The sequence below is a fragment of the Daktulosphaira vitifoliae genome, unplaced genomic scaffold (genome assembly GCF_025091365.1).
Source record: "Daktulosphaira vitifoliae isolate Bord-2020 unplaced genomic scaffold, ASM2509136v1 Scaffold_1, whole genome shotgun sequence".
NCBI lineage: Eukaryota > Metazoa > Arthropoda > Insecta > Hemiptera > Phylloxeridae > Daktulosphaira > Daktulosphaira vitifoliae.
Genome location: NW_026099572.1, coordinates 66343657 through 66357522, shown reverse-complemented (window position 1 = coordinate 66357522; position 13866 = coordinate 66343657). Strand labels below are relative to the sequence as shown.

Genomic DNA, 13866 nt, shown 5'->3' with positions numbered 1-13866 from the left:
CACTTGGTCGTTTTTCTAATTAATTTGGACTTAGAATATTTTTCTTAAAAAAAACTAAATGACACTTAGAGATTTTAATGTTTTACTATTCGAATATTTTTAATAGTTCGATAGTTTCTATTCAATATTTCCTATCACTAGTTATTATCTCGCGTATCCCGTCGTCTATGGCCTTGAGATTAGGCTATCGTAACGCATTCACCCCATCCCGCTCACCATACGTCGACAAACTATATTTTCCTGTATAATTTTTGTTTTTCGTACCTGTACATGGGGGCGTATCATCGATATAAATATAATATAAACAAATTTTTATTGTTTATAATTAGATATAAGAATTTAATGATTCAAAATTTTTTTAGTTAATATACATATATATTAGCAAGCATATAGCCTAATATATAAGGCTATATGCATATTATAATAATATATATCATTTATAGTTATATAATTTACCATAATATTAAAAATATTAATCATTGAATTCCTTGTTTTGAAATCCAACATGCAAAAGGGTCATAAAATTATTTAAAATACCAATTTCTATAATAATAGATACATCACTGTATGTATTAAATATTTCTTAACATTATCATATAACAAGTATATTTTATTAATTTTAATGCAAATATTTAAAAGTTTTTAAAAATTGTTACAAAAATACATTTTTTATTTAGCTAGCTTGTTTCATTAATATTGTAAATTGATATGTTCAAAATTTAGTAAATATGATTAAATATAGAATTTTTTTGATGATCGCACCAAAATACTTAGACGATTATATAATTTTTGTCAAAACTTTTGCCATTTACTTAAATTTGCTTAAATCAACATTAGGAAGATTTTTATTTTGTTGTCTTAAATTAAATCTTTCAAAGTGCTAAATTAGATATCAGGAACTTAATGCTTTAGACAATATGTAATAAACCAAATTTCTAGTTTTTTAGAATTATCAGGATATATATGATATAAAGCTACATCTAGTGCATACGAAGAAAAGTATACTATTAGTTTAAGACTTAAACTTTAAGTGATAATTTTTGCTTAAAATGTGCATTTCTTATTTATTTTTAATAGCTATTGGAATTGATCTCGGTTTAAAAAATTGTTGAAACTAATCTTTTAGCTTCGATGTGAAGCTGAGAAGGTATTAATTTTACTATGATGTGTTTTTTTTTTATATTGGTATCTGAATATACATATTTATTTTATTCGTTTAAATACAATTAATAGAATCTGATAGAGTATGAGAACCAATCCTTATTGACATGTACAAACTATTGTTTTACCAATAGTTTCAACCACTAGATATGCCATGGTAGATTTTCGAAATGCGCTTATTAAATAGACACTCAAATTGAAGAATTAAAACAATTCTTAATCGAAACAACTCACAAAATAAAAAAAATAATTATCTTAATAATTCTTAAACATTTAAAACTAAAAAAAAAAAGTTATTTTTTAATTACGTTACTTATGAGAGAGTTAGATAAAAAAACACCAAGTGTGAAAAAGTTTATAAATCCTATAGAGCACAATCGCGAAAAATTCTAGTGCAGAGATGCTTCATGACCAGATTTTTAGAAAAAGGTGACAAATGAGCCAGAAATCGTTCTTTTATAGGCCTGTTTTTGAGGGGGGAAATTGATGTTTTAGATTTTAATTGAAAGATACTTCTTATTGGTTGATCAATTAAACTTAAAGGGACACGTTCACAACCTATTATTCTACTATTTTGAGTTAATGTAAAACAGTTTTATCGAATTTTTGAATTTCCTTGTAAATTTACTTTTAATAATAATTATATTAGTTTCTTATCACATATCAATCTTAAAAATAACTTGCAAGTTGAATTAAAATTGTGTTAAAACTTTTTTAAATATCAACTTTAAAGGAACAAATATATAAGTTATTAATGACATATTGAATTTAAATTGTGCACGGATTATTTTTAATATAACAAAAATTATAATAAATTAATAAAAATTAATATTTTTATGCGTTTCTAATTTGGATTATCTCAAAAAAGATTATTGAAAAAATCTAATTTCAGACTTGAAATCAGCATAAAAATTTGGTTTGATAAAGTATATATTGGTCTATAATCAGAAAAAAAATATTTATTATACTGATTTGATATTACTGTATAATTCAGTATAAAAACCAATTTTTTACACTACTGTTAATGCTGAGATATTTAATTAAAAAAAGTTTTTTTGAAGTGGTTTTTGTTTAGCGTAATTTTGAGATATTTGTCTGAATCTCTAAAATTAAAGGATTTTTTCCAATATTTAGTGATTACAAGTCCAACATGATTAAAATCTTGTTCTTTTAACGTATTAGTCATTGAAATTTGTCACATGATGAACAATTTCCCGATGGGTGGATAATTTGGCAAAAAAAAATTTTTTAATGTATGTAAATCAAGCTAATTAGAATGTAATGCGTCACGTTAAGCAGCCAGTGATCTTCCCCTTCCCCCGTGACACTACATTGACCCCCCTTCTCTAGACGCGTCACGTAATCTATGGACAGCCCTTAAGTAGATTTTTTTACATATTATTGAGTAAAATTATTCAGTAGGAGATAAGCAGTTCGATATACTAACATAAAAACAAACATAGTAAAAGGAAACATGACTTTATTTATTTGTATTCTAACTAATTATCAAAAATAGTTTTGATAAAAAATATCCAGTAAGTATATTTTAAATATGAAAATATAATTTAAAGTATATAACAAATATATTTCATTATTAAACTTTTTGAGTTATCATTTGCCGTATCAACTCAACTATCAAATAATTTTCATTTGTTTATCTTCAATTATTAAATATAGCACAAAACTCTGCAACATATATGTACAAAAAATTATAATTCAGTAGGAATCCAGCAAAGTGAGTTGAAGAATTTTTTAGATTAGTATCGATTGATATCTTAAATCATTGTCTTATAACGCTTCAATGCGCAATCATGCCTATTTATTAATCGTTAATATTCACTATAATTTTAATATTATATTATTATTTATCAAAATTATGTAAATTATTTAAAAAATTATAAGACAGATATTATCATTTTTGATCAAGTATTGCTATAATAGTTATATTTAAAAAAAGTTAAGTACAGTAAGGATCTAGCGTAGTGTAATAAAAGTATCATTCTTTGGCCTTTATTCATAGTATTAAAAATAACTGAAGATAATAAAACAACTGTTGTAAAAGGTTTGATATGTATTTGAAACATATTAAAAATACAAATTTTAAAGGCTCATCAAAAATTAATAAGAACATTTTTCTTTTATTAATCATATATGGAGTTGCTGGTTTATCATAAACCACTCGATTACTTGCTAAATAAATACAATATTGGAAAACCAATTTTCTATTTCTTCTAGCTACATATATAATTTTTGATTTATCAACTAATAATTACTTTTTAGAATCGTCCAGTATGATTCAAGGGGACTTAACTATATTATATTTAAATGGCAACATACATACTTAACTAGCCTATAAAATAGGAAATAATCTAATTAAGGAAGTGACTAGTCTAAAATAAATTTTGGATAAATTATTAAGAAGTTATTAAAAAATATAAAGTCTAGACTGGTGTAGTGAGGAACTGGTGCTGGTATTTATAATATTAGTCATTATCCGGCAGTAATCTTCGTCCTAAATTTTATTACACTATAATATTGTTTACAATAAAGAGAACAGTAATTTTATATGAATAAGACAATATATTCAGTTATATAAGAAAATCTACCGCGGAGTAAAAATCAACGTGACAGGTTAAAAAAGATAATTAATGAATCAGGTGACCAGTTCCCGCTCCTCGACGACAATCAAGCATAGCGCGATCTGTCGGACGTGAAGAGGAAACACCGCGATCGCCATTCGGCGGTAACACCGGAAATACGATACAACCACGACATCCATTAATTACTATACTATACTGTATAATAAGATTTCAAATTCACACTAGTTTAATGAAATATATGATCATTAATAAAGATAAACGTTTGACTTATCTTCTTTAAATAATCAGCCTCTTAAGTCAAAAACTATGTAATTTTGGATGATATGTTAGATATTTTAATATGTTAAAATACTAATTTAAATGTTTTATTACAGTGATTTTAATCACTGTCACAAATCAATAATTACAAATCTAAAAATGTTTTTCTATCATATTTTTTCCATTTCTAGTTTTTTTTTTAATAAGGACAAATAAAAAAAATACGTGTTTTCCTATAAAATTGATAGTCAATTTTGATTTTTCAAAAATAAAAGTAAATAATAATTTTAAAGTGCTTAAAATATACTACATAATGGTATATTTCTGCGTTTTCTCCAAGTTCTTATTTAGGAACAATTTGAAAAAATATAATAAAAGACTTTTTATTATTTTTTCGTCCTTTTGTTTTCGACGTTTATCAAAATCAAAGGTTTTTTTTTTATTTTAATTATACAGAGTATTCTTAAAAATCTGTCGTTCAAAATCATTTTGAAAACAATTTATGCATTTTTGACTTTGATAGATAATTTTGAAGTACGAGTAAAATGATCGTGGATTAACAAATTAACAACAATGAAGATACGTTTTGTGGTCTTTTGACGAATTATTGAGCAAAATTGATACAGTAGTAACGAGTATAATCTTGAATACGGTGACAAAAATTAAACCAATAAAAGAACAAAATCTATAGCTTTTCAGCTACGCATCGAAACTAAATTGATACCATTTTTTTTTTTTTTGATAACTCACGAAGCCCATTAAATTCATATGGTACAATAAAGTAATACACTACGCTCTCGATTTGCAACATTTCATAATAAGAACAATACAATTTAATTCCTTATGGATTACATTTAATGTTAAATGAGTTTTAATGTTATAAGTGTAAATTCTTAAATTACCATCATAAGTAATTCGGCCTTTTGCATGGCAAAATTTTTTAAAAGTATTTACTTCAGGACATCCCATACCAACACGATTTATCACTTTAACCATATGATTTATATCACCACTATTGAGGTATCTCTTTCCATTTGAAAAATACTGAAATAGTTTAATGAAATAATTATTAACTGAACTACGTGTAGATAGTATTTCCCCGCTTTCTATTTGACTACTCTTTGATTTGAATAGAGTCAAAAATTTGTCGAGTCCTGTTTCATCATCTGTAATTATTATAAAGTTATTGAATTACATGTACATAGATAAGCTTAATCAAATATAACACTATTATTAAGTCTGTATAAACTTTATACTGAAGGTTTCGTCTCAAAAAATGTTGAAAAATGATTTGTGGCATAGTAAAATAATTAGGAATGGAATTATTATATATATATCAATTCGAACATTTTTTTACTTGTTTACTCTTATAATATTTTAGAAAAATTACAATTCTTTGCATTAACTATAAATTGATGACTGTAGCAATTTTATTTTCTTGTTACTCAAAAAAATGATTTAAGACTGCCACTGGTTCAAGTAGAAATCTATTGTAATATCTACAATTGNAGGTATCTCTTTCCATTTGAAAAATACTGAAATAGTTTAATGAAATAATTATTAACTGAACTACGTGTAGATAGTATTTCCCCATTTTCTATTTTACTACTCTTGGATTTGAATAGAGTCAAAAATTTGTCGAGTCCTGTTTCATCATCTGTAATTATTATAAAGTTATTGAATTACATCAATAGAAATCTATTGTAATATCTACAATTGTATAATTACCATTTTTAGAGTCAAGAATTTTCATCATAATATCATATTCCTCATCAGTATTGTCCTGACTAAAACATGCAAAAATTGATTTCAAATCGTCAATAGTTAATTTTTTCGTATCATTAGAAGTCGCTCCATTATAAATAGAAGTCAGCAAATCAATTTGCTCATCTGTTATATCATTCTGAAAAATTATAATTGTTATTTTAGAATGATTAGATGAAATAGTTAAAAATTAATGAAATTTATATTTTGATAAAATCAGTAGGAATAAATATAACACAACCCAAATAATCTAGATCCTTTCCTCCATCAAATTATAATATCAAATTAAGTGTTTATAGACAAAATTGTATGATTGAAACTGCCATAACTTTTTTATATTCAAACCGCTTTGCACAGCAAAAAAGTCAACTTGTGAATTTAAAATCAATATTTAGTCTTTATACTTTTCTGTTAAAATATTAGCTGTATAATCAGTGGCGGCTCTCGGGTGCTGATGGTAGGGGTGTGACTAAAAATATAATACCGCTAGTTATAGGCATAAAAAATTGTCAAATTAAATACAATAAAATAAAACACAATACGCATATTATTATTTTAAAGGTCGCAGTAGAAAATAGAAATGAAAATAATAATAATATCGATTATACCATTATACCAAACGAATATCGACGAGCGTACACGTATTAATTTAAAAAATAAATTACCCAACATAGTAATATACTAATATTTTACTGTATGTCCAGAACGCATACATAACATTGCAACTTAACCTTAACCGCACGCACACGATTGTGGCCCCTCGCTAATAGTATACGTTTCTGCATATTTCTCGGACGACGCTATTGGTCGTCCGAACACTGCTCGTGTGTATCCTCATATGTTCTGAGAGAAACAACTTTAATGTTCGAACACGGCCAATGTATTATAACTGTTTTACTATTTAAAAATTTGCATTTTTATTAAAAATGCTACAAGCTCAAGTATCAAAATCATTTAATTGTATATACAGAGTGTTCAGTNAAATTACCCAACATAGTAATATACTAATATTTTACTGTATGTCCAGAACGCATACATAACATTGCAACTTAACCTTAACCGCACACACACGATATTGGTCGTCCGAACACTGCTCGTGTGTATCCGCATATGTTCTGAGAGAAACAACTTTAATGTTCGAATACGGCCAATGTATTATAACTGTTTTACTATTTAAAAATTTTCATTTTTATTAAAAATGCTACAAGCTCAAGTATCAAAATCATTTAATTGTATATATATTTAACATGAACTTCAGTGTAAGTAACAAATGACATTTTGATCAATCGGTAAACAATGAAATTGAATGGGTGCGCTATTATCTATTCTATTTTACAATACTTTATGTATCTCCTATACAGGGTGTTCAGTAAGTCAGGAAACGGGTTTCTATTGTTAAAAACAATGAGAACAATAGAAACCCGTTTCCTGACTTACTGAATACCCTGTATATGAAATGTACACATAATGTGTATATATATAATGTGTAATTCAACGTTTAAGATAATAATGATATTGTAAAAAAAAATTAATAAAAAAAAAAAAAAACTACATATGAATAGTACCTTTGTTAATATAATTAAAGACAAAAACAACCGATCACCTAACGATCCGGCCAAACACGCCGGAGATTCAAACACACACTAACTCAATTATCGATAGGTCTTATCGCTATATTGACAATTACACAGAATTCTACAATATTTATTAAACTATGGAAAAACAATTTTTGAATAAGTTTTAATATTCATTAAAATTTTTGAAAGGGCTTTAATTTTAAAAATACAGTTTAAAAAAACTAAAAAAACATTTTATAAAAAAACATTATATATAAAAAAAATTTTTCTTAAATTCTACTCTACAAAATAGCTATCTTAGATTTTTTTTTTACTTTTTATTTAAAATTTTAAAATAATTAATATTTTTAATAAAATGTAAAAAAATTAATTATTGAGATATAGCTATAGACCTAACGTCTAACTAATATTTAAAAAAAAAATCAGCTAAAAATATTAACTGGATCAAAAGTTATTTAAGTTGTCAGTGAGTGGTGGGCCACCCTGTATATATATATACAAGTAAAGCAACTTAAGTATGTAAACGTATCATGCACTAGGTATAGCCTAGTTTTGTGGGCGGACGGGTCGGACTAACGTTATAGAGTTCAATAAGAGATTAAATTTTAAAACTTAAATTTTAGGTAGTTTTGAATGATAAAATGTATTATTAATGTAATGATAAAATTGATGTGCGGTCGCTATGCAAAATACAAACTCGTTGATTTTTACTAAAATATTTATGAATTTATGGTCTAATGTTCAATATTTCTTAGGAATCAAGTTTTTGGATTGGTTTTCTTTTTCTATTTCAAAGTACATTGTACTAGATTTAATTTTATGCAGATTAAAATGAAGTTATGTTTTTTAGAACATTGTAATAAATCGAAGAGAAAAAAATGTATATGCTAATTAGGCTAATTAGCAGTACTAGTAGGAATTATGTATAATAATAAATTATTATTATCATAACCATCATGAAATATTTGTTTTGCTCAAAATTTCTAGGGGTGTTCATTTTAGTTTTGAGGGTTCTTAACACCTCTGACACTCTAGTATAGTTGTCATTTCTGATTCGTGAGAGATCTGTAAAATGTTCTCCTCTCAATTATTATTTTTACTATTGGATCTGTCACAACTATTTTACAATGAACACCGGCCAAAATGAATGAGCTTATTATGAATTATTACGAATAATTAAAGGTGCACTTAAGAAATTTCTAAAACTAAAAAACTTATGAATATTTTAACTAGAAAACTATTCAATCATCTCTATATAAAAATAAAAGCTGCATATAAAATACTTATAAAAATAAGTAATATTTAGTTCTTATAATTAATAAGAATTAAATTTAGTCGTGGAATGTAACAATTATACATTTTATTAAAGACTGTGCTATATTATTATCATGAATAGTGTAGGTTGTGTTTTTGATATATTATGCTCTTTTGGTAATATTTTTTCAAAATTACTGTTTATTACATTTATTCTACTAATAAATAAGTAGTTGAAGGAATTTATTGTTTAATTAATTTATGGATATAAACAATATTTAATCGATTATAAATCAATAAATAAATAATACCAAACAAANTAATCGATTATAAATCAAGAAATAAATAATACCAAACAAAACCATGAAAATATTATTAAAATCGTTATTATTTTAGAAGAAATCTATTTGTTAACGATAAATCAATCATTTTGTATATTATTACCTCTGTAATTGTAGATCGTATCTCTGGTGCATTATGCTCCTCCTGTAAAATTTTTCAAAATTACTTTTTTTTAATATTGTTAAGAACCCCTGAATATTATTTTATAATTGTGTAGAGTATATAATACATAGTCGTCCGACTGTCGAACACAGGAATGTGCTGACCAAGGGTTATAGGGCAACCATGGGCAAAGGACTCCCACTGTAGGTACCCTACAGTCAGTCATGGTTTAGTATGCGCTAGTTACACTCATTCTATATCATTCTAAATCATTCTATATTATTCTAGGTCATTCTATTTTATTATTCTATTCATTTGTATTAATATTAATAAATAACGTATATTGTATTATTAATTGTGTCAATCAAATTATATATTCTAAAGTTTTATTGAAAAGTGAGTGTTTTCGTTTTTTTATTAAGTTCAATTCCTTTTACCACGTGGGCCCGCACAACAATATGTACTCATTTTACTAATATATCAGTAGTTGTAGAAATTTATTGTTTAATTAATTTATAGCTCTAAAATTTTTTTAATTAATAGAAATTGATTGATCTTTGATGAACACAATCATTTTGTATATCAATACCTTTATAAGTGTAATTTGTGTTTCTGGCGTATTATTCTCTTCCTGTAAAATTTTCAAAATTACTGTTTTTAATATATACTCATTTTACTAATATATCAGTAGTTGTAGAAATTTATTGTTTAATTAATTTATAGATCTAAAATTTTTTTAATTAATAGAAATTGATTGATCTTTGATGAACACAATCATTTTGTATATCAATACCTTTATAAGTGTAATTTGTGTTTCTGGCGTATTATTCTCTTCCTGTAAAATTTTCAAAATTACTGTTTTTAATATATACTCATTTTACTAATATATCAGTAGTTGTAGAAATTTATGGTTTAATTAATTTATGAGTCTAAAAAATATTTAATTACATATAAATAGACAAATAAATAATACCAAAGAAAACCATAAAAATATTCCCTTTATCATTACTTAATTAAGATAAATTTATTGATCAATTATAAATCAATCATTTTGCTTATCAATACCTTTATAAGTGTACATTGTGTTTCTGGTGTATTATTTTCTTCCTGTAAAATTTTTCAAAATTACAATATTTTATATATACTAATTTCAGTAATTATTAGAAATTATGAATTAATTAAAATGTTGTGTTATGATTTAACGTTATTTTATTTCAATGAAATATAATGTTTGAGTGAACTGCCTATGAGAAGAAAATATCACAAATAAATCAATAATTTTTGTATACGTTTTATAAGTGACAAATATTCTCAAGTTGTTCGGTAAAATTAATTAATGATGTGTTTTAATATAAACCTGCTGAATATGTGATTTTGATATCACATTAAATAATATATGACTCCAATTTCTGCCTTGATCATTGTTAATGTAAATGAACCCGGTATTATTATTTCACTTCATTGACTTAAAACACTGTCAGTTTTTTAGATTAGAATTTTATAACATTACTTTTGTAGTCGTTGATATCGCAATGGTTTTGTCACTTCGAGGATTTACGACCTAAAGATAAAAAAAACTAACGATAAATGACTTTAAAATAATAAAATAGTAGTAGTAATATGCTCTAGATTTATCAAAATTACTTTTTTTATTACATTCTCTCTTTAGTAATGAATCAGTAGTTATAAAAATGTATTATTTAATTAATTGTTTATAGATCTAAAAATGTTTTATCATCTATAAATTGAGAAATATTTATTTTAAATAAAATTAATTAGTGTAAAATTTGTCATTTACTGAAACTATATTACATCTATTTTATTGTACAAAATCAGAGCAATCTTACCTTTTTGAAAGAAAGTACCATCTTTTCATTGTTTTTTAAATTAACCTAGAGAAATACAAATAATAATCAAACTTTTGATTTTTATTATTACTATTGAATACTGTATGGAAAATTTCTTAAGTTGAGTAATTTTATGATTATCACCTACTACTTGTTAGGCCTTTTTTTTAATGCAATATTTTTATGATTAATCAATAATGCCTACTTAATTATATACAGCATAATTCAATGATACAATCAGACGTTTTTTCAGAAGGAAGGCTTTAGAGATTTTATTATATTTAAGTAATATATTACCTCCATAGACGTTGGTATCTCGTTATTTGGGTTACTTATATATTTAAAGACCTAAAAGATAAAAGACCAAACGATAAATGAGTTTGAAATCATAAAATATTAGTAGTAAGTATAACAGAACTGCAATTGCGCACGGAAAACAACAAAGTGGCCATGCACGTGATCCTTCACACGCTTAGTCGTGCCAACCCGCTGACCCACTATTTAAGTATTTACACATTAACATCGTTACAATTTATTTTAAACTTACCATTTCCAAATAATATTTGGAATATATTGAATACATTTAATTTATACATTAACAAAAAATTCTATTAATAAACATAATAGTATAATTGAATAACAGTCGAAAAGAATTTTATTAAATATACGTTAAAAAATATTTTCACTTCAACATTGTAATAAACTAAACCCGTAACGGACGGCTTCCCGCAAGACCCACTCGCATAGCGTTCTTGTAGGCGATGATCCGGTCGCTGAAGTGCGACAGAATTATTATTCCGAGGTACGGAGGCATCCAAAACGTATCTAGAACTCCTAAGATGTGTGACCATCGCACGGAGTTGAACGCGTTTTGGATATCTAGTCTCGCCGCCACGTACAATGCGGTGTTCGGCGATTAGCTGCTGCCATACTTCCGCGTGATATGTTACGTGGCTGTCACGCTGGTGGTGGCGGAAAGCGCCTTGGTTGAGAAGACTGGATCCCGAACGAACTGTGCGACTCAGTGCAGTCACTTGTAGTAACACATATTAATAACATACATGTAACATTAATACATAGACTTAATAAAAAGATGTCACCCATTAATGTTCCCTGTGAATAAGATGAATAAAAAAATAATACCTTTACACAAAAATCAACTACCTTCTTACGCATTCCATAAAACACCTACGCAAAAGATCCTATCATATTGACCAATCAAGTATAACAAAAAATATCTTAAGAATCTCATTACAGATCGCTAAACCAGTTTGTGAGCTATAAATAGAACATTTATCCCCAAAAAGAGAGTTCTACCTTAATTAAGTGACACATATTTTTTGAACAATTCAAAATATTTGTAGCCAAATAAGTTTTACCTATCTCAATTTTAACCTAAATATTCTCATAATAAATCAATATTATTTTCAAATAATTTAAATATTAGTATGTCCTTCACTTTTGAACGGCCGTGGAATTCGCTATTGGTTAGAATTCTACATCAAATCTACACCATTGTACATTCTATTTTCAATTGCTGGAATTTAAAATAATCCTTACACATTTTATTCTCGGCTGAAAACTTTTTTGTGGTACAAAAATTTCAATACATAAAACATAACGCTAGTGTATTGTGCAAAAAATTGAGCTCGCATCTACCCTAGATCCCAGAATGGATGACTGAAAAGACGTAGGCCACTTGGAAATAATTCATTGCATAGAACAATTATGTTATTTAGAATCTCTTTATTGGTTTTACTCCTCCTGGCGCGTCGTGCTGGAGGTAGAGACACCATGACGTATTTGGATCTGGTCATGGTCAAACGTCTCTTATTCTTATTCGCAAAAGATTCGTATGACTCAGCGGACACATCAAGTCAAGAACTGCGATACCTTGCTCAAGGTGTAAAGGCGGGTTGCAATTCGGACCAATTCGGCATACCTTTGTGTATCCGGTCATCAGGGCTGCCCCCCAACCTGCTGGCCAAGGAGTGAGTTGCCGGGGATAAATTGCACCACAAACGTTAAGTTGGGTTGGGTTGACCGGTCTTCGAACCCCAAGACCGACTGGCCCTCAGACAGATGACCATAATTTGGTGGCAGACTCGCCTTTTTTGGAGGAGTTAATAGGCAAGTGAACCAAGTCCCTTATCGGACCCACTGGAAAAATAAATGATCTGAACTAATGGTGAGATGACAATCGTCTCACGCAAGTGATGTNCCAACCTGCTGGCCAAGGAGCGAGTTGCCGGGGATAAATTGCACCACAAACGTTAAGTTGGGTTGGGTTGACCGGTTTTCGAACCCCAAGACCGACTGGCCCTCAGACAGATGACCATAATTTGGTGGCAGACTCGCCTCTTTTTTAAGGAGTTAAGAGGCAAGTGAACCAAGTTCCTTATCGGACCTACTGGAAAAATAAATGGTCTGAACTAATGGTGAGATGACAATCGTCTCACGCAAGTGATGCCTGACCACGGCTGCTTCAACGAATACCTTCATGGTATCCGTAAAGCAGCCTCCCTGATGGGTGATCACTGTCAGGAACGCCCAAGAAAGGAAGACAACTATCAGCACGCCTTCTGTAGAGAGCATTACTGTTTTTATTGTTTGTGATTTATAATTTCCAAATCTGTGCAAAATCCTACTATTAACTATACGCAGTGAACTCTGAAAAATGGGCTACACTCTAGGATTCGGCTAACAGGGAGGCCACACCAATTGGTGAGTTGCTTTGAAGGCCGACTTGATATAATACCTAACAGCACTTCCAGGGCGGCCCATATCATGCAAATGCATAAAAATTATATATATGTTACCGCCATTTTAAGTACGATAGTGGATTACACTTTTCACTTTTTTCTTTGTTTATGTTTTTACAGCAATTGCAATCATAACATATCAATATACTAACTAATAATAATCCTTCATTTTTTCAAACTATATTTTTCTTATTATTTA

The 13866-nt window shown here is 27.5% G+C and overlaps 2 protein-coding genes across 3 annotated transcripts in view; one reads left to right on the top strand and one right to left on the bottom strand.

Annotated features, from left to right (window-relative positions):
- Positions 1-2624: 2624 nt before the first annotated feature.
- Positions 2625-12096, bottom strand: LOC126896441 (uncharacterized). 2 transcript variants are annotated; one of them, XM_050669230.1, is made up of 12 exons: positions 12049-12096; positions 11203-11253; positions 10906-10950; positions 10569-10619; positions 10124-10165; positions 9852-9893; positions 9648-9689; positions 9059-9100; positions 5748-5922; positions 5531-5676; positions 4922-5039; positions 2625-2847 (listed from the first exon to the last, which is right to left on the bottom strand). In XM_050669230.1, the coding sequence occupies exons 1-12, from the start codon at positions 12079-12081 to the stop codon at positions 2822-2824; spliced, it is 813 nt and encodes a 270-aa protein (XP_050525187.1). In that variant the 5' UTR covers positions 12082-12096; the 3' UTR covers positions 2625-2821. The 2 variants fall into 2 exon arrangements, with proteins under 2 accessions (XP_050525187.1, XP_050525188.1); XM_050669231.1 differs by lacking the exon at positions 5531-5676 and having other exon boundaries at positions 4922-5185.
- A 603-nt stretch (positions 12097-12699) lies between these two features.
- Positions 12700-13866, top strand: part of LOC126895093 (uncharacterized) — a 3591-nt gene continuing 2424 nt past the window's right edge. The window contains exon 1 of the mRNA XM_050666583.1: positions 12700-12816. Within this exon, the coding sequence (XP_050522540.1) occupies positions 12700-12816 (117 nt within the window). The remainder of the gene's footprint in view (positions 12817-13866) is intronic.